The sequence below is a fragment of the Mustela erminea genome, chromosome 5 (assembly GCF_009829155.1).
Source record: "Mustela erminea isolate mMusErm1 chromosome 5, mMusErm1.Pri, whole genome shotgun sequence".
Classification (NCBI taxonomy): Eukaryota; Metazoa; Chordata; class Mammalia; order Carnivora; family Mustelidae; genus Mustela; species Mustela erminea.
In genome coordinates this window covers 14,194,789-14,216,875 of record NC_045618.1, presented here as the reverse complement: position 1 = coordinate 14,216,875, position 22,087 = coordinate 14,194,789, and the positions used below count along the sequence as shown (strand labels likewise).

The following is a 22,087-nucleotide window of genomic DNA, read 5'->3' as shown; positions in this document are numbered from 1 at the left end:
TAGGTAATTTTAACATGGAATATCCTGTATTATGAAAAGAAGAAAGGCTATTTCTACATGATCAGGGGCTTCTTCTCTAATCAGAGTCACTGCTAGGTTGCCCTTCTACATCCCCTGGGACACAAGTTGCTGAACCTGAGGGTGACAATAAGCATAGTCCAGGGCAAAACTTTCAGAGCCGGAGAGAACACATGCCCGTGTCTCTCCCTGTGCGAGCTCGGTTCTGCCCGGGACCATGGCTCTCTGTACAACCTTAAGATTTGCCATTGCTGACCGACCCTTTCACCAAGTCAGAGAAACTGTCTCCCACTTTCAGACTCTCTTTCAGCCAACCCCATTCTCTCCCTGGGCCCAGCCCCGAGTGCTGTAGGCATAAAATGCAGGCGATGTGTGCCTCTCTTAGGGAATAAAAATTTAAAAATCTGCTCTCTCCTTTCATTGTACAATGAACATTCTACTTGTCCCTGTTAACTTTTCTTTGCTGGATCACTTCTCCAGCTTGTGCAGAACTTTTGAGGCAAAAATGAAACAAAACAGAACAAAAACAAACAAACAAAAAAACCCCAAATCATGGCCTTTGCCACTATGCAGATGACGATTTATCTGGTAGAATCATATGAAATCAGTTACGCCAGCTTGTCATTGTGCAGTTAAGCAAACGACTCCATGTGTTTTTGTTTTTCCAACCAGTTGCTTTGATCTGATAATGAAAATACATGGAGAAGAGAAGCTTGTATGTATTATCGTAATGAATTAAAGGAATGGAAAGCAAATTGAAATCTTAGGATTTCTCAGCTATAAAGACTAGCCTAATAAAACGTTTCCCAGAAAAAGAGCTGGGTTGAATAATGAATGAATTGAACACTGGCGTTGGGCAGACTACTGACGTTGGGCTTCTAGAAAAACACATTCTCCACCCGGAGGTCAAATGCAGCAGGAGGCAAACGCTGAATGTTTTGCCTGAAAACACAGGTTCTCGGGTTCTTAACTGGAATCTACAGATCAATTCTTAGAGATATGTGAAATTTTACAAAAATTTAGTACATGTGTATGCGTGTAGAGTGAGCCTTGAATAATGCAGTGGTGGGCAGGGGGAAGGTGGTTAGAAGCACCCACCCTCTGTGCAGTGGAAAACTCAGTATAACTTCTGACCCCCCCCCAAAAAAACTTAAATACATATGCTTCCAGGCTCGATGAATGTAAGTATAATGTGTAAAAAGATAAAATTTTTTTTTTAAGATTTTATTTATTTATTTGAGAGAGAGAGGAGAGACAGAGCACAAGTAGGGGGAGGCGCAGAGGGAGAGGAAGAGGGAGGAGGAAAGAATCCCAAGCAGACTCCATGCTGAACAAAGAACCCAACATGGGCTTCCATCTCACAGCCCTGAGATCACGACCCAAGATTGTGACCTGAGCCGAAACCAAGATTTGAACGCCGAGTTGACTGAGCCGTCTAGCTGCTCCAAAAGAAAAAACTTTCTGGAACACTTCAGACCCTGAGGTTGTCAATGGCCAATTTGCTCATGTAGAGCAATTTTTTAATGCTTGTGTAGGCGATCAGTTAGAGGAAGTCACTTTTTGTACTCCTAGGAATGAAGATCTTTTTTTAAATGATGACTAATTTGTGTGAAGACATCATTGAAGAGTCAAATGCAGTAAGATTATCAAGAAAGTGTCAGCTATGGGTTTCTTTAAAATGACTCCCAACTCTTACACAATTTAAAATGTTTATTTGGATTAGTGCCCTTCTTCTTCCGTGTTTAAAATACCAACAGTGATCAGCTTCAGTTTCTTTCACTGAAAATTAGGAATAAAATGGCCATGCTACATCATTTTTTTCTTTTCTTTCCTTTTAGTAAACATGCGAAAAATTATTACAAGTCCTAAATTTACAGCTCAGTGAATTTCACAAAGTTAACAAGTTGATGTAAGTAGAATCCGGACCAAAATGACAAAAACCTTGACATCATCCCGGGAATTCCCCTGATAGCTCCTTTTAGCCACTGCACCCCTCACCTTCTGACTTCTTTTTTTTTTTTTTTTTTTAATTTTTTTTTTTAATTTTTTTATTTCCAGCATAACAGTATTCATTATTTTTGCACCACACGCCGTGCTCCATGCAATCCGTGCCCTCTATAATACCCACCACCTGGTACCCCAACCTCCCACCCCCCGTCCCTTCAAAACCCTCAGATTGTTTTTCAGAGTCCATAGTCTCTCATGGTTCACCTCACCTTCTGACTTCTAATACCATAGACTGTGCTCTTCTGGTATTGAACATTACATAAATGAAATCTTGCATTGTATGTACTTGTGCTTTTTTGTTGAATGTTATTTCCAAAACATTGGAAATATTTTCTCTCATTTCTGTATTTCCCTCTCATTTCTGTATAGTATTCCATTGCAGAGTCCCAAGTAATTGATCATCACAGCTACTGATGAACATATGCTGTGCTGTTTTTTAGAATTACACAAGTAGTACAAGTAGCGCTAAGTATTCTTGGGCATGTCTTTTATCGAACGTATGCACAATTCTGTTGGTTATATACCTAAGAGTGGAACTGGGGGAAGGGTCATAGGGTATGTAGCTGGTTAACTTTAATAAACACTTTTCTGAAAGTTTTCCAAAGTGGTTGTACCAATAGATGTTCTCACCCACTAATAGCATACAGGATTTTTTTTTTTCCACATCCTTAAAAACACTTACTACTGACTAGTTCATTTTAGCCATTTGTGGATTCAGTTTGCATTTGCCTGATGACTACTGATGCTGAGTGCCTTTTTGTATGTTTGCTGGTCACTTGGATAAGCTCTTCTGTGAAGTGCCTGTTCAAGTCTTTTGCCCCCTTTTTTACTAGGTTTTCTGCCTTTTCGTCATAGAAAATATTTATGTATTCTGGGCAGAATTGTCAGGTTATATACAGAGATTGCATATTTTCTTTCACTTTGTGGCTTACCCATTTACTCTCTTAACTGTACTTTTTGAGGAAAAAATTAAGTTTAGTGATCTCCAATTTAACAGTATTTTCTCATTATGATTAGCATCCTACTATCAGTTTAAGAAATCTTTGATTATCACATAGATGTGAAGAGATTTTTCTTATGTCCTTTTCCTGGAATCTTTTACTGTGCCTTCTATCTTTGGATCTGCAATTCACACAGAATTGATTTTTGTGAGTATAAGGAAAGAGTCAATATTTATTTTATCCATGTGGATACTTACGTGACCCAAGGTCTTTTTTCAAAAGGTTTTTTCCCCTACACTGCATGCTGTCCCCACACTGAAAATACGTCACCTTTGACATAAATTAGATCACAGGTCAGCAAATATGTGTGGATGTCCTTCTGGTCTTTTCTATTTCTTTAATCTGTCTATGCTTGTGCCTATAGCACGTTGTCTAGTTACAATAACTTTATAATACATCTTGTTATCTGCCAGTGTTAATCATATGTAAGATTGCTTGGACTATTCTTAAATTCTTGCATTTCCATGTACATTTTAGAATCAGCTGATTAATTTCTGTAAAAAAACCATAATTTTTATTGGGCTTACATTTAATCTCTTGACATCTTAATATATTGAATCTTCTAATCCATGAAACCCTACATTTATTTATCTTCTCTCTTTCAATTATGTTTTCAGTGTAGAAGCTTAGATATCGTTCATAATTTTATATCTATATTCATAAGGGATTCTGGTAAGTCACTTCCACCCTTGTATCACCTTGTTGGGTTTTGGAATGAGGATTATACCGGCTTCATAAAATATGTAGAAAAGTGTTACTTTTTTCTTCTTTTTTTATTATTTCCTGGAAGAGTTTAAATGAAACTGGTTTTTTCCAAAAATATTTAGAGGAATTTCATAGTTTTGTTGTTGTTAATTAAATGAGCCATTACATCTAAAACACTTAGGAAGTACCTGGGATTTAATACATGCTCTAAAATGCTAGGTATTCTTCTGTGCTTGATTATCCATTTTCCCCATGTAAATCACATTAACATGCCAGAACAGAAGGGCAGGTTTTCTACAAGGAGACCCAAAAAAGAGGTAATGTGCTTTAAGCCATCCTTTAGATGTCACCTTTCAACATTCATCTAATGATTTGATTGACTACTCATAATATTTTCAGAAGATATTGTATTTTTATTTCCCAGCCACTTTACTCCCATAAAAGTTAGATTACTACTACACAAGAGAGGGGGTTTTGACGGGGCACAGTTTTAAATGATGATACAGATCACTCCATCTCATATTCCTGAAGAATTTTTGGTTTCTAACAGGTGTACATGGAGTTCATGATATATCTACTTTTTTCCCTTAATAATTCCAGGCACCTTCTTCCATTCTGAGTTCTTGTCCTCTCTCTCCTCTTCTTCTAGTGGAATTTTTCAGGAGATACCGCCAAGTGGTCTCCATTTGTTAGGTCCACTCATTTCCCAACCCATATCTGGTTTCCTTTCCTACCACTCTACAGAAATGACTCATCGCCAAGATCCCCACAGGTTGCCATGCCATTAAATAAAGGTCATTATGCTGTCCTCAACTGATGTGATCTCAGTGGTATTTAGCACTATAGGCAGCACTTGTTTTCTTGAAACATGCTCTACCAACGAATTCTGTGATAGTACATGCTTAATGCTTTCCCCTTACTTAATATTTCTATTTAGCCTTAGTTGGCTCATCTTTACAGAACTTTTTGAGTGTGGAGTCCATTTTTTGAAGCATGTGGCTTCAATCATTTCTATGAATGTTGGTCCTTATGTATATCTGCATTTCTTCTCTCAGCTGTATAACTATATACTGTTCCCTCTTTGAGATAATTTAAAGGCTTTTTGGCCTCAAATTCAACATCATCTAAAACTGGGTTCCTGCTGTTCTTCTCATGGCTGCTCCTATAATTCCCTTGGCAAACAACATACCATCTTCCTGGACCCAAAGATGAGAACACTGAGTGCCATCTTGAACTCTAATCTCTCCTCCACCCCATAGTCAAGCAACTGAGAAGTCCCACTCATTTTTCCTCCTAACCATCTCACGATTTCACCTGTAGATTTTTTCACTGACATAATTTGAAGATCCAGGTGACCATCAATTTATCAAGATTATTCCAATTAGCTCTTCTTTGAACATTCATTATTGCTGGCCTACCCACTGCAGCCAGAATATCCTTCTAGAACTGGAATCTGCAAATGTCCTGCCACTTTTCAAAAGTATCTGTTTCATGCCTGGCTTTACCAAGGGAATGCAGTCTGTTTTGTTCAGGTAGATCATAAGTGTTCCATATATGTTCATTCAATGATAAATGTTCCATATATGTTCATTCAATGATAAATGACAAGAAGAAAAATCAAGGGTTTTTTGTTTTGTTTTGTTTTACCATGCACAAATATATTTTCCCGTGATATGTAGGTAATGATTTTTCCAATATAAGACATCATTGAAAAGTTTACAGTTGACATGGCCAGAGCTTATAAATAATATCACACAGTATCAGCTGTGTGCTTAATACAAGAAATTATTTCCTCTGATAGACCGCACTAATCTACCCATCTTGGCCCTCTATATACATGAAAGAGCAGAGAAGAAAAGTTGACTATGACCCAATCAATTCATCGCATATTTCCTGAGTGTCTATTAGGTGCCAGTGGAGGACAGAGGGAGTCAAAGCCTCTGGTAATGATGAGCTATAGCAGAATATGGCAAATGCCAGAAAAATATGAAAGATGTAAAGAGGGCAGAATTTATTTGAACAGAAACTTGTGAGAAAGTATTCCTAGTGAAAAGAATATTCAGAACGAGGATTAATCTGGCATAACGTAATTGGCACTATTGCCATGTCTTGTAAGAGGTTTTGGAGGCCTTGGCTTAGGGGGTGGTGATCAGAAATGGACAAGATAGAAATGAACATGAGTAATATGCAACACAGGAGCTACAAGTTTATGGGTTGGGAGGTGGGGGGTGGGGAACATAAGGAGCAAAAAAAGGGGATGCCCAGTGTCTTCCAGCCCAGAAGATGCCAGTGCCAGTAAGGGAAATAAGGAATCTGGAACGAGAGTATGGGTTAAATGGTCCTGAACACACGGAGGGAGAGATAACCAAGTTTCTGACCCACTGAGGTAGAGAGGCCTATAAGACATCCAGACAGAGCTGGAAAAGGGAGTGTGAGGTTTGAGAAGAGAACCAGGAGAGCTTGGCTAAAATTCAACATTCCTACTGAATTATCATTAATTATCATACTGTGAATCCACAATCCATAAATTTTATCTAAAGAGCATTCTGGAATCTGGTAGGGGTTTGATCACTTGTATAAATCTTCACATTTCCCTTACAATGGACGTTTTTAACGTTCAAAGTCGACTTAATCAATTAACAATTGTTTTCTACTTACAGTTTATTACAGGTTGATTCTGTCCTGCTCTTGGTAGCCCAGCTGCCGTCTGTGTCCTCAACTTAATGCTCAGAATTCCCACTGGGCGGCGGAGGGAATAAGTCTAACTAATGATGCCTTCTTGTTGGACAAATTATTTCATTTTGAAATTGTATAGCAAAAGAACAACAATGAAGTATCGGTTCCACTTTTAAATAAATAAGGGGTTATTTTGTTGCTGAAAGTTTTCATTCAAATGACTGATCAGATCTCACATGTCTGTTTAAAAATGTCTGACTTAGGTCGTTACAAAATGACAGACTGTGATAAACTACAAGATAGTTGGGAGTGAGACAATGAGGCATTGTTTACACAGAAGATTGAGTAACTGGTTGAACAAAAGAGGTTCTTGGCTATCTATTGTATGTACAACGAAGAGATTTACTGGAGCTTTTATAATTTCTGCAAGTCCTTTTCCAGCCAGCTTCATTAACTTGAAGCAAATCAAATCATGCAGAAATCTGGCTCAGCCAGAAAGAAACCCAGGAAGATATAATATGAAGAAAAACAGACACGGGATGATAAGGTTTAGAATCTTGCACATTTTTCATAAACATTTTGTTTGAAGATTATTAAATTACAACCCAGAGGGAGAAAAAAAATAGTAAACCTCACTATTAAATCAGTTTTTACCTCAACTTTTCTTTACAATACACACACACACACACACATATATTATATATATATATAAAACACAAAGTATGTGTCAACAAAATACAGTCTTTACAACTTAAATATCATTTGAACCAAAGGATATTTGTGTTCATTTTATGTATGCATAAAATCGGGGTTTTTCCTTGGGGGTACTATGAGTGGTAGGGTCTGCAGGAATCAGCTATTCTTCAAGAGGATCTTGGGGTGGTGTTTTTCTAGGAATGGGGTTCTGAGATATAGATGCATTATGTATAGCCTATCTTGTTCAGGAACAAAAGATCGATTTGGATGGCTGAGTTAGTTTTACTTTCTGCTCAAAAATTCGGGCAAATATAGTGATTATGACAATCAGGTGAAGAAGCCATAGTCATTAGTTAGTCCCTTGCTCCTCCGCCTTTATCCGTTTTCCTAAATACTCTCAGAATCCATTCATTCATCCTCTCTCTCAAGTGCTAATGTCGACATTTTATTTTGGAAATAAGCAAAGTCAAGTCGGAAGACATGGTGTTGGTAAGGCAACCAAATACTCTCACGAAAGCTTCACTTTTTGGATGAGTGGTCCCTTCCGACCTTCCCCGGGGCTTCCACTGCCCGCAAAGGACCACAGCACAGGCTGGTGTCCAGCACCGGGGAGCTGACCGCCATTGTACACACGTCTTCAGTAATCATGGCGGAAGGATGCCCAAAGGCTTGGGTTATGCCTGGTAATTATGAAAAAATCTACTTCTAAGAGACATTAGTTGGGGAGATGATGGTTACTATCGGACTTGTGGACTCAGAGAAGGAAACTGACTCACATGCACAATAATCAGGAGTGTGCGAAACAGGAGTGAAAAATAACTGAATCTTAAGGAGCATCTGTTGGAGGTAGGAAAACAAGTTCAGGGTCACTCTTGCATCCAGGTGGTCTCCCAGCCCTTCTCAAAGAGGCCATTCAGACCCCTGGCCACCTTGCTTTACCTCCTATCTGAGAAGGGACCTCAGTCTTTCACGGTCCCTAGAATGTTTCCTTCGGATGGGCCGAGCTGCTAAGCAACTAGCACACCCATGCGTGTGGGCGTGAGCACATGTGTGTGCATCGGCACACGTGGAGAAGCAGGGAGGGCGCAGGGAGGGCTCCACACAGCACACATTCCAGAATGACACCACGGGTACCACCTCGGAAACAGAGATAGTGTTGGTCTAATCAACCGAGCAGGGAATCGGGCGCTGGTGTCCAAGGTTGGCGTGAGTCCTAGAGAGCACTGCGCTTCTTCCGAAGGGGGCTCTGGCTGCTGCAGGGTTTCAATTCTGCGTACTGCACCTGTGAAAACAAACAGACGGGCCCGGCGGTTAGGTAACCCTAGCTCACCACAGTGTGTGTTAATGGCTCCCCAAGGACAGACTGAGGCAAAGGAAGGAAGGTTCAAAGGTAATGAATCATTTTCTAAACACAGGAACATGGAGGGATTAATTGCAGGAAGGATTTGAGAAGTCATGCATCATTTCTTGAGACCAAGAATATTAAAAGCAGATTTTTCTAATGAGATGCATGGCTTTCTACCTGCTCTCGGCGCTGTCAGATAATTTTAGTTTCTCGTGTGCCCGTTTTCAACCACAAGGACGCTTAATAACTGCCTCTTGGGAAATGTTTCTCTTAGTATATGATACAGCAAAACTTACTAAGAAATATTCATTTAAAATTATCTCAAGTCTTGGGGAAAAAATTGTCTGCAAATTATATTCATTTATGTTGCCAGGGAGAGGGGGAAAAATGTTGAAATTGATACTGCCCACAGAGTTAAATAGATTTCTCTTAAAAAATGAATTGCATTTACAATGTAATGGCTAAAACATCTGTGATATATCTGAGCACTTGGGGAGTCCCCAGGGGCAAGCTGTCTATTGTATTATTTGGAAGTGTTCTTGGTGATACACGGAGGATCTTACTAGCATACTGTCTGTCTCCCTCGAATGTTCTTTTGTAGCGTCCCTCTGTTATGCATGTCAGCTCCAGCCGGATGGCCGCTCTGAGGGCTCATGCCTGGACTATGTAGACATAGTCCTCATGGTGGGCTGTGCTGGATGGTGATTTCCTTTCTTTGAGGACATGGGGACAACCTCACATTGCAACTCAAGGGTTGCAACTCAATCTCACTGCCTTGCTGTGCGGGTTCTGATTGGCTGACGGGCGGAATGGCTTCATTTAAAGTATAGTATTACAGAGCACATGCGCTCACTGGCTTTTAGCATTTGTGCCGAACTCCCCAAGGACACCATGCCCCATCACATATGTTGAGCTACACTTCGTCAAAAGCAGATACATGCTAAAAAAGCACCCTTTCCTTTGAGTGTTTGGTGAAGGTCCCCTTGGGGAGCAGGGGAGGACATACCTGTCAATTTTCAACGCAAAACAAACAGGGGCCAGGTTACTATTTTATAATCATGGAATGCAAATGTTAACGAGGAACCTCATAGTCATAGAATGCATGTAATAGCTAATTAGATCATAAAATGGAGGTTAAAGAAAAACGGCGTCATGGAATCTATTTTCATCTCTAGAACTCAGAGGGAAAGGGAAGGAAACGGGAGGTCTTTCCAGCCCCGAATCCCTGCCGTCTGCAGAGAAGTGCTGGGAACCACTTCCGTGACAGCGGCCCACGGCTGAAAATCGATACTTGATTTGGATTCTCTGAGATAATAAAGGGCTGTGTCTTTGATCACCGTGCTGCTATTTCACACCACAGTCTCCCCATCTACTCCTTCTATGATCTCTGTTCTCCTTTAGAGAATCATTGCCTGTCCTCCTTCCCCTGGGATTTATAGCTGCCTGATCCGCAGGGGCCTGGCTCGGGCTACTCTACAGGACTTCCTGGCATTGTTGCCTGGTTTAATCTCGGTGCATCCACAGAGACCAGATGTGGCTGGACTCAGTGACCATTACCTATGAATAATACTTCTGATCGATCTCCAATTATTTCAGGCCTCTATGTGTATGAGAGGGGGTGGGAGCTTTGCCCTCGGCATCCCTAAGTCTTCACGGGGGAAGGGATAGAAGGGAAGCCTAGGACATAACTGGGGCAAACAAGAATAAAAAAGAATAATCCTCTTGTCCCCTACTTCCCCTATAATGCCTGCCATCTGGAAGAGGAGGAAAATAAGCAATCCTCCCCTAGCTTGAGAGCTCCCACTCTCCCACTCACTGAGCCCATCTTATCCTCTTCAGGGAGGCAAGTGATCAAAAAACGGACAAACACTACCGCACTATACCCACGCAGTATGAGTTCCAGATCATTCTTAAGTAGCCCTTTTTTTCGGGGTAATTTTCCATAATCATCTCATGCTCTGGACAAAGGTTTTCTGCCACCTCCCTGCAAGCCAGGCCACTTTAAGGATTTTCTGATTCGTTATCTCAATTACACAAGCCCTGCTCTGTGCACCTCTGGCTCTGGGGCTGGCCAGACTTCAGTGCTGGGGTCCCCGTTGGTGGTGACCGTTCATTACGTACCTTTTGAACATCAGACGGTACCCTGGAGAGGAAGTCTAGCAGCTCGTTATTGTCGATGGCATAGGGATTTCGAAGCTTCTTGGTGAATTTATTTATGCCTGGAAAATAGAAACGCAGGGAGATCTCTTTGTCTTTCTATCTACCTATCTATCTATCTTTAAAAACTCTCCTGACTGGGGGAGGGGGAGATTCACAAGTAAAAATTAGTGTAAAACAATTACTAGACCTCAAGTCACACACACACACATACATGTCGCTGTCATGTGGAATCATTCACAAATGCCTTTTCTGGAAGGAAGAGGGGTGGGGGATGGTTTGTGGGACAGGAGCTCTGCCTTCTTCAGCTGTGAAAATCCCATTACAATCCCAGCAGCAAGGTGGCAGAAACACACACTAAAACTGTGGAGCTCATTGGCTTTTTTGGACTACACTGATTAACAGCCTTCTCTGCTAGGAAAACAAACGTCCCAGATGGGAAAGGCCTTCATTAGCCCCAACAAGTCCCTGCTTGGGGGCTCTGGACCAAATGCAGCAGTGGGAGGTGGAGCACAGGAGTTGCTTTTTTGTTGTTAAAAAGAAATGGCAGAAATTTCTCTCCCCCACTCCAGCTCATTTTCACAGGTTTATCTTTTCTCCCTGCAGAACAGAACTTGACATGTTGATTGTACTTTGATGCGGCAGGAAACTGTGAAAAGTTATTATTGGAAATTATCTTACTATGGCTGCTAACTTAATTTATGGACCGCGACACTGGTGCTTGGGTTTGTCTAGTCAATGGAGTCCCTGCTAATTTAGGATGCGGACAGTGGTAATTAGAGGAGGTTCAACCCTTCAGGTGTCTTTGATGGCTGCACCTTGCGTTTGCAGGCACGCCCCGGGAAAGCTCTACCTATGGTTTCCTCTCCAGAGGGATGTACCTCTGAGCCACCCTTGTGTCTCCTCTTCTGTTCCCCTGAGCTGCTGGTAAGAGCTCAGGAGCCATTGTCTTTCCACCAAAGGCCAACTCTTTCTCATGCTGAGTTTTTAAGGTGATGGGCTTCCGAAGTTTGCCACGGAGTGCTTGTTTAGCGAGGATCATATCTGAAGTCCGAGTCGATCCCAGTAATGCTGAATGACTTCTCACCTTAGATAACCCTGCTGGACTTCTCCCTCAGAGTCAAGGTAACAGTTAACTGTTTGACCGTCCCTAGCCCATAAAAGCTTGGATATTTTTCTCCATGAAATATTATTTTGCTTTCATCTATAGATAGAACTTCCTGAGTACCATTCTACCTGATACATGCCAACCTCAGTCATTTCCTTAGATGGTCACATTCACATCTGCTTTCGAGCCGGCCATTGTCCATGAGTAAAATGGTGGCCTGGTGGTTGAGCTGGGGAAGTCTCCTTGCAAATGATCCTTTTTCTCTCAAATCAGAGCTGCACTCTGCTTTTCTTCCCTCTACCCCCCACAACAAGCCTCCTATTTCTAGCTAAAATCTCCCCCAGCATTCCTTTAAACTAAAATACTCTCACTGTGTTATTCTAAAGACACTTAATTGTAGCATGGGCTTTTTGGCAAAAGAAAACAGACAAGGCAAAATGATGAAGGGAGACAAAGACTTATTGAGAAAAGATATAACTTCTATTGTTAATTATATATAGTGTACGCATCTGGAGTCTTTACAATGAACAGCAAGGCAGGGATAATCTCACAGCCGATCAAAACACTGCATTCTTAGTCACTGAGAAGATTATAAACCTGCACAGTAGCTCAAATGCACCAATAAGGGCAGAAGTTGCCCACAATGCACTGAGATTGTTTGAAAAACTTCATGAGAATCAAAATTACAAGGCACTCTGACTGCATGCTTCAAAAGCACACCTTATTTTTTTTTTTAATGTTGTCAAATGTCCGTAATTCTACAATATTATCTGTTGTGTGAAACCAAGTGTACACAGGGGCTCATGTATTCTTGGGTCCACAGTAAGGAGTAATGGGGCCAGGAGCAAGGGCTATGGAACGGGAGTAGCTGAGCCCCAGCTCTGGCGTCACCAAGCATCCGCTGTGTGGTTTCGAGAAAACCACTTGACCTTCCTGTGCCTCAGATTTCTTACATTAAAATATGAAGAATAAAGACCTGCCCTATATAGTTTCTTAGGTTGTTGGGAGAATCACATTGGACAATATAAGTGCAAGGACTCTCTAATCTGGAGTTCCAGAACAAAGAGGGGGCTACCATCATGGCTCGAGATGTCAACAAGCCAAAAAAAAAAAAAAAAAAGGGATTATATTATTAGGCATGTGAGCACACACACCCAGATTTGGAAATTGTATCTTTATCAGCGTGACAGACAGGCCTTTAGATGTGTTTCACCTTAATACAGATAGACAGAGGGCCTATCTGCTGTGAATCTTAATGTTTTAGGACACCCAAAGGAGTAGGATCCAAATACCAAGGGATAATATGTGGCAAAGACACTGTCACTTAATGGTCCCAGATCATAGACTGAAGTGATCAGTGGAGTGGATTGAGAATATCCAGTTAAAGAAAAAAAAAATCTCTTGGAGAAAGTTGGAAAAATTGCCTGACTGCTTGGCAGCACATATGGTCACAGGTGAATAAAACCACTTGAAACAGAATTATAACACAATTTTTCAAATACTTGTACGAGTGCCTAGCATGCAGCCCTGACTCAGTGCATTGGCGGGAGTGTTGAGATGGGGTGGAGGGTCCTGGCTTGCTCATGTATCAAACAGTAAGTGCCTGCCACACTGTGTTGTCAAATGGAGATGCAAAGTCTAATAAGTTTAATAAGTTTAATAAGTCATGGATCTTTCTTTTCAAGAAGTTCAAAATCTAGCTTTGGGAGTTCTTATCTACTTTGGAAGAACAGAAGTACCCCAGATCAGAAGCATCTATGGTGAAGAACAGAATGAAAATATGGGAAACCTCTCATAAGGGGCAGAAAACCCACATGGGATCTAATCCTAAGAAGTGCCTTGTCTTCCAGAAATACACCAAATAGGTGATCGAAATTCAGTAGATACTGTTTCCTTCAGAAAATGTCAAATATCCCTCTTAAGCCACTTCTCATGCCATTTTCGAAATCTACACTCCCACACAAGAGGGGTGGGTGGTGGGCTCAAAAGAAATGCCATCCCTGTAAATCACAGGTATAAAATATGCAGGCACATGAAATATTTGTCAGGTACTTGTTAAAGATCTACTACCTATATGTAACTTCCCTGGGAATTACAAGTTAAAGAGGAAAGAAAAATGCCTCACCCTTCAAAACCTTACAATGAAGTTGATGAGTCAAGGAATATTTCTTATGGCCACTACAAAATCAGGCTGCTTTTCAGGGGCTTATGTTAAATAATCCTGGTACTTAGTATTTCTACAAAAATATTATTTGGGGGAATAGAATCTGGAAATATAGAACATATGGTTAAGTAATTTTGTTTCAAAGGGTTAAAAGAGGTGGACAAAAGGGGAATTTTTTTTTTAGAATCTTAACTCACCACTTTAAGGATTCAAAGAAAACGATTAAGTAACTCAGAATAGAAACAATTTTCTGATCCTGGTAAAAGGAACCATAGAAATGGGAGACATACGAAGTCATCTTCTACAGGAGAGACTCTCTACCAAGAATTCAGTCATATAGGAGACATGCAAAGGAATGTCCTGGGTCCATGTAGCTAATAACAACTTCGTCTTGGAAATGAAGTCCTAATAGAATTGCTGAGTACATTCCAGGATGGCATGGCAGGTTTTACTCAATGAGGCAACAGAGCATATTCTGATTGTCAAGGCTTTTGACTACAATATATACAGTGAGCTCATCAATAAACTATAAGCCCCTGTTCCAGAACATACAACTAAAGAACCAGACACAGAAGACAAAGCTCAAAGGGTTACTGTCAGCTCAGGAGAATATAATAAACTCCATGCTATTTAATAATTTCATCCATAAGTAGAACGATAAATAGAGCAATATCTCATTAATGAGATGCAAAAAGTTGTTGTTGGAAAGCTGCCAAGATCTTGGAGGATAAGATCAAAAGTCAAAGCAATTTGGGATAAACAGAAAGAGAGACTGGAATTCCAACACTGATGATCAAAGGAGAAAATAGAGTATAGACCCCTTTGTCAAGGGAAAGATGCAGAAAAGCAAGTCAAGTATGTACCAGAATGATAAGATCCTGAGAATGTGTTTGACAAGCTGACCATGCAATCAACTTAAAAATGAACAAAATATTGGCCAAATGATTATAGTAATTTTGAATCATTTTCTGGTTAGGGTCAGACAATAGCTTTAAGATCTGTTTTTTAAATGCGACCAGTAAACAGATTTGCAAACTAATTCTTAATGAAAAACAATTAAGAAAGACTGAGGTTATTCAGTCCATATAGATAACATTTAGTACATATAAGGCATTCAAGGGAATAGTTTTATAAAATGTTTCTTCTTTTTTTTAAAGATTTGTGTTTTTTAAAAAGATTTTATTTATTTATTTGACAGAGAGAGAGTGCACAAGCAGGCAGAGAGGCAGGCAGAGGGAGAGGGGGAAGCAGGCTCCCCGCAGAGCAGAGAGCCCAATACGGTGCTCCATCCAGGACCCTGAGATCATAACCTGAGCTGAAGGCAGAGGCTTAACCTACTAAGCCACCCAGGCGCCCCATAAAATGTTTCTTCTTGTTCTTGTTCTTCTTGTTTCTTCTTCATGTTCTCTTAGAGTCTTCAGATCAAGGCTAGCATTGTTGCAAAATAGAGAAACTAACTATGGATAGAAGTAAGTATGCAAGTAAGAAACTAAGTATGGATAGAAGACTTTTGCCAAGAGTGAGGGTAATCAAGAGTATCTTTTTCTTTTAATTCTTTCAAATTAGAATATATTTTTCTTTTCTCAGGCTCTCCCTCTTGCTATAAGTCTTTTCTCAGGCTCTCTCTCTTGCTATAAAAGAGAGATACTTATTTATATGGGATTTTCACTTCCTGGATGAAACAGAGAACCAGTGCCTTATGCTCTTTCAAAATCATTCTACTTCTTAAGTTTTACAAATTACTCAATTTTTTTTTTTGATGACTTTTCCCAATTCACAATGTCTACATTTGGCTTTTCTCATCAGCAGGATTCTACTCCTGTGGGCTCTCTCTGAAAAGGTCTACATTTAATGGTTTTAGAAAGGTTGTAGCTTGTTTCTCACATTTGCAAGCTCGCAGCTTTTACTTCAAGATGAATGTATCTTAATGCAATCACTTGTACCTGGTAACTTCTCTGAACCCCTTACCATCTGAGGGTCCCTAGAAGTATGGCTACAGTTGAGAATTCAGCAGTAGTCACAGGAGCCAAGGAATGGAAAACTATGACTGGCAGACTCTTAGGGAAAAGAGTTGACTGCTTCTCCAGCAATTGATTCACTACAATGCACGTTACTTCTATCAACCCAGAAGCCCACCCAACAGCAAACACAAATATTCACAAAGCTGCTTGTCTTTCGTCCAATGCTAACTTGAGTAGTAAATCAAGTCATTCCGTTTATTTCGAGTTTGTGATTTTTGTTACTACTTTTTTTTTTTTTTAAACAGCTAAACTTTATATAGGCACATCATTTACCCTGCTAAATTATAGCTTCCTCTTCTTTCAGGCACTGGGTAAGGAGTAACCACCTCCCTTCCTCTCTACCGCTTCTGGATTGAAGTATGGGGTTAGATTATTTTTCCTCCAGGAGAGATGGAGTGTCAGAAGCACCCTGGCAGGGGCCAGATCCACTTTTACATAATATAAAGGGCGAGATGCAGGTGTTTGCTCACTGTTTGAATAACAGTGTTGCCTGAAAGTTACCGGGCCACCACAATATATTATTCGAAACTATTTATGACTATGAAAGCCCAAAGGGAAATCTCATGCACAATCACATTTTTATTTGATTGCAATTATACAAGAGGCCCATAAATATCTCTGCTGATCATCTGGGCAACTGGCCTTTTCAGGGAGGTCCTGGAAGTTTTTGTTCCCAAAATTCCTCCCTTAATCTCATGTTTAATTGCCAACAAGAGCACATTTAAAGTTTATGGTCCCACTTGACAAATGAGTCATGGGTTCTTACCTGAAATTGACCGCTAGCGAAAGGACCATGCCAGACTTACCCCAGATTAAAACGATGTAGCGGAGTGGAATAAAATACAAAATGATGGTGGCCACCGCCAGGATCAGACAGGCCAGGAACGAGAGGAACGGGACTGTCCAGTTAAACGTGCTGCAGACAAAGCACATCAATGTCATTTTCTCTAATGCTCTAAAGCGGCTACATAGTCATCTTGCCATGTTTATTTCTTAGTTACACAAATGAGAAAGGTCTACTGGAGAAATCTCTCTAAAACCTGGAGAGGAAGGTCTGCCAAGCTGGGGATGGCAAAAACATAGCTGAGGTCCTGAGGGGAAACCAACCAAGACCAACCTCCAGCCAACATGTCAGAGTCCTGGTAACTTTGCCCTCCTGGAGCAGACAGTCTTTAAGGGAAGACTCAGCTCCCGCCAGCAATGAAGGTCATGATGCCTCCGTGCATGGAGATCTTCAAAATGAAAGGTCAGTGAGGTCACATCAAAGTCAACAATTCTCTCGGTGAAGAAACGGTTGCCAGTAAATATTTAGAAAAGGCAGGATATTATTAAGGTGTCCTGGTGCTTTTGGTTTGCTTTGTTTTCTTTTTTTTTTTCTTTTTGAGAGAGAGAAAGCATCTCAAGCAAGCTCCATGCTCAGCACAGAGCCCCACGCAGGACTTGATCTCATGACCCTGAGATCATGACCTGAGCCAAAATCAAGAGTCTGACACTAAACTGACTGAGCCACCCAGGCACCCACCCCAACTTTGTGTTTTCTAATTACTTATTTTTAGAATTTTTAGACTCATTGGCTCTAGAAGGTTACCAGGGAAACAGGCTCGAGGCATGTGACTATAAACCCTTATGCCCCCAATCCAGAGAGAACACAGGTTATGTGACCACACATTATTTTCACAGGGCCCCTGGCTCCTTCAGGATATCCATTGCCTCCTTTGACTTGTGTGCAAATGGAGATCTAGAACACAGGATGCAGAACTGAACAAACAGTGGAAATCCTTGCACGGTCCTAGAAGATGATCTGGAAATCCCAAGTCCTGCGGAGAGCCCTTGAGAGCCTAGGGTCCTTCTTTTTCCTGGTCTTTAGCTTCACTTATATGGTGCAGCTTCACTGACATTGACCCTTGGCCTTGTGCTAGAAATACAAAGAGATTTGTCTCTTTGTTTTTGTTTTCTAGTGGTGTGGGTGTGTGTGTGTGTGTGTACATGCAGGAGGATAGTGGGGGACTAAACATATAAAAGCTGTTGGGCACTTAATATGTGCCATTGTGCTAATATTTTTCACATCACAATTGTGATGGTCATCATAATTCTTCCAAGTAAAGATTATCCCCATTTTACACATGAGCAAATTGAGGCTGAGAGAGATTTTTGTCTTGTTTTGTAAATAATCACAATTCCATGAAGAGTCTAAGAAAAAACCAGTCACCTCACCCTCTTGTAATAGACTGTTATCAGTGTTTTTAATCTTTACCCACAGAGAGGTATGTGTTTTTAATTGCTCAGTTTTAAAAATTATAAGCAAATTTAAACACTTTTAATATGCATCTAATTTGTTTCTCAAGTGATTCCTAGTTTGTTTCTTTGTGAGGTGCCACTCTTTGGGAAAGTGCTTAAGAAAATGGAATTTTAAGCAAACTGACATTGGATTGAGTTAAGGTCCATCTCTAATTAGCTGCAGGAAAGTGATTTAATCAATCTGCACCAACATTTCTGCTCTGCAAAATGTGTATAATAATAGTAATATCTCTATCATAGAGTTCTGCCAGAATTAAACAAGAACTTGCAAGTAAGGTAGCTAGCACATTCTGTTTTTAGCACATTGTAAAAACTCAGAAAATGGAAAGCAGTTACGATTTGCCTATTGTGCCTTGAGCTGTTTTTGCTTGACTTTTTCCTCAGTGATTTAAAATATCTCTTTGGATACTAAAGAAATCAATCCTTTGTCATATTTGTTACAGTGCTTTTCCCAATGTGTTACTTTCTTGTCTTTCTTGTGTGGTTTATATATTTTTAAATATAAAATTATGTATTTTACATGACCAAATTTATCAATGTTTTCCCTGGCTGATTTCTGGATGTGGTAGCACTTATGGAAGACTTCCCCAGTCCAGCACCTTGACGTCAACAAAATGAATAATTGATATTTTCCCCACTCCTTCCTCATGCCTTTTTCTATGCTATTCTAAATTTATACATAAACATTGGTCCATTTCTTTCTTTTTTTTTTTTTTAAAAGATTTTATTTATTCATTTGACACAGAGAGATCACAAGTAGGCAGAGAGGCAGGCAGAGAGAGAGAGAGGAGGAAGCAGGCTCCCCGCGGAGCAGAGAACCCGATGCAGGACTCAATCCCAGGACCCTGAGATCATGACCTGAGCCGAAGGCAGCGGCTTAACCCACTGAGCCACCCAGGCGCCCAACATTGGTCCATTTCTAACTCCTCGCTTCCACAGTACAACTTCTAGCTGAACTTTCTGGAGGGCGATTTCACATTTGGAGACATGTTATATGGACTTCCTAATGATCCAAATCACGCCATGGCAGGAAGTTTAACCTACAGATCTCCTTGCACAAGGATGCTGGGGCAGTGCATGAACGGCACAGTAATGGTTGCTAGTTGTTAAAAAAGTTAATAGCTTCAGTATCATTAATAGCACAAAATCTAAATAAAGGGAAAAATCTAAGTAGATTTCTACTCAGCAATATTTTACAGATTTTTTGTTTTGTTCAATTCAGCATTTATTAAGAATCTACTATATGCACACAGACTTAGATAACCTTTATTCTCTCTTTTTCTTAACATAAAGTTGCAGTTGCATCTCTCATTAAAAAACAGTGAGATCATAAAAAGGATACCCACACAAATACCCCTTTCCCCCAACAGAGAGGCTCAAAGCTAGATACAGTGAAAAAATAAATTGCATTAAAAAATGGGTATGTGTGTATATATATGCATATGCATATATGCATTTATTAATAAATGTACAGATTCACAAATACCACATATATAGTTTTTATACTGAAAAGGAACCTCTGATGGATATACTCCGAGTTGTTAATGATAGTTCAATATGACAAAAAGAAGGGGAAGAAAAGAAAGTTCAGAGAATAAAGGGGGCATGCTGGTTGATTACTTTGATAATGGATGTATACCATACTTATAATAAAAATAAAAACCAAATATGAAATCAATCAATTACAATTAAATAAGTAAAAACAAACATGAACCTTTATGACCTAATTTTTTTGTTTTGTTTTGTTTTTTGAAAGCAGAGCCATAGTAGTAGATCCTGGATACAAGTCAATGAATGGATAGATACCATTGATTGAGAAGGTTCCTGAGTGGGAAGACAATAAACGTTAACAATTTATATTGGGCTGTGCTGAGTCATGGTGTAAACTCTAGGGCAACAACTAAAAGAAAAGCAATAGAATCCTTACATTCTGAGCAAATAGATAAAAAATAGATGAGAATAAAAAAACACTCATAACAAGGACAAAAAAACAATGAAAACCACAAATTTAAATCTAAATATATTAGTAACCACATTAAATTCGAATGGACTACATGGTACAACTAAAAGTGATTGTCTTTAGACAATCTTTTCTTTAGAAAGAGATATAAAACATAAACAGATAGGTTGAAAGTAAATAATAGGAAATTATATATTATGAGGAAACCAACAAGCAAGAGATGGTATAGCCATATTATTACTAGTTAAGATATTAAGGTAAAATTTCATTTATTGCTTAGATATAAATAGGGCACCTCCTAGTAATGATCCAATTCAGTAGGAAAGTATAGAAATTTTAATATGCATGACAAAGAAGCACCTAGGTGACTCAGTCAGTTAAGAATTTAACTCTTGATTTTGGCTCAGGTCATATCAAGGGTTGTAAGATTGAGCCCCATGTTGGGCTCTGCACTTAGCAAGGAGTCTGCTTGAGATTCTCTCTCTTCCTCCCTCTTGCTCACTCACTCTCCTTAAATAAATAAATAAAATCTTTAAAATAAAATGTACAACCCAAATAATACAGCTTTTGAATACAGAAGGCAAAAACTAGCCAAGCTATAAGGTGATACAGATAAATCCATGGTGGGAAGTTTTAAAACACATCTTGAACCAATTGATACAAGAAGTAAACAAAAAATAAAAATCAGTATAAATACAAAAGACTGAACACAATCAACAAAATTAATCAATGCATATATATATATATATATATACACACACACACAAACACACACACACACACACAGACACACACATACACTCAATAACTTTTCCAAGCTCCCATGAAGAGTTTACAGAAGTAGGCCATTTTCTTGATCAACATTTTCTGACCATAAAGCAATTAAATTAGAAATCAGAAACAAAAAGATAACCAGAAAATCTCCATATACTTGGAAATTAAGCAATATATTTCTTCACCATGGAAGGAATAAAAATAGAAAACTGGAAAAAAAGTTTTTACTAAACTTGAATGATAATGAAAATATCAACACCAAAATGTCTGGCCTGGAGCTAAAGTTATGCTTATAGGAAACTGTAGAGCTTTAAATGCTCTTAAACGTTTGGAAAATAGAATGATTGAAAGTAAGTAATCCAGTGATCTATCTTTAGTTAGGAAAAAAATGCTAAATTAATCCCAAGGGAAGTAAAAGGAAGAAAGTAATAAAAAAGAATATTAGTAATTAATGAAAAATAAAACAGGTAGCAGGAAGATTAACAAAGGTCAATGACAGTTCTTTCTAAAGACTATCATAATTCATAAATCCGATCAAGAAAGAAAGGAAAACACAATTAACATCAAGCATAGAGTTGCCTGTAAGCTCAGTCCATTAAGCAGTGACTCTTGATTTTGGCTTAGGTCGTGATTTCAGGGTTGTGAAATCAAGCCCCATGTTGGGTTCCATGCTAGGCATGGAGACTGTAAGAATTTTTCTCTCAATCTCCTGCTACCCACCTCCCCCTTTAAAAAAGTATCAAGCATAAAAAAGTGGACAATGCTACAGATCCTAGTGACATTAAAGGTAGGATTTTATTAAATAAAAGGGGATTTTATTAACTTTATATAAAAAAGTAGAGAATTTAAGTGAAATGGACGAACTCAAGAAAAGGACAGTTTACAGATGTGAGAGGAAACAGAATGACTGAATACATCTATATAATTTACAAAAATGGAATATTCAACTAAAACCCTTCCTAAAAGAAAACTCTGGGCCCAGATGCTTCACCAGCAAATTCTATTGAATCTTAAAAGAAGTAATGACATCAGGTTTGGGTGCCTGGGTGGCTCAGTGGGTTAAAGCCTCTGCTTTGGCTCAGGTCATGATCCCAGGGTCCTGGGATCAAGCCCCACATGGGGCTTTCTGATCGGCAGGGAGCCTGCTTCCCTTCCTC

The 22,087-nt window shown here is 39.5% G+C and overlaps 1 protein-coding gene across 10 annotated transcripts in view; it reads right to left on the bottom strand.

Annotated features, from left to right (window-relative positions):
* Positions 1-5,362: 5,362 nt before the first annotated feature.
* Positions 5,363-22,087, bottom strand: part of MCTP2 (multiple C2 and transmembrane domain containing 2) — a 347,996-nt gene continuing 331,271 nt past the window's right edge. For all 10 annotated transcript variants that reach the window (XM_032342144.1, XM_032342142.1, XM_032342141.1 and 7 more), the window contains 3 exons: positions 16,705-16,814; positions 10,570-10,667; positions 5,363-8,385 (listed from right to left, as the gene is read on the bottom strand). In XM_032342144.1, coding sequence (XP_032198035.1) covers positions 8,317-8,385; positions 10,570-10,667; positions 16,705-16,814 — 277 coding nt within the window. In that variant the 3' untranslated portion in view covers positions 5,363-8,316. The remainder of the gene's footprint in view (positions 8,386-10,569; positions 10,668-16,704; positions 16,815-22,087) is intronic.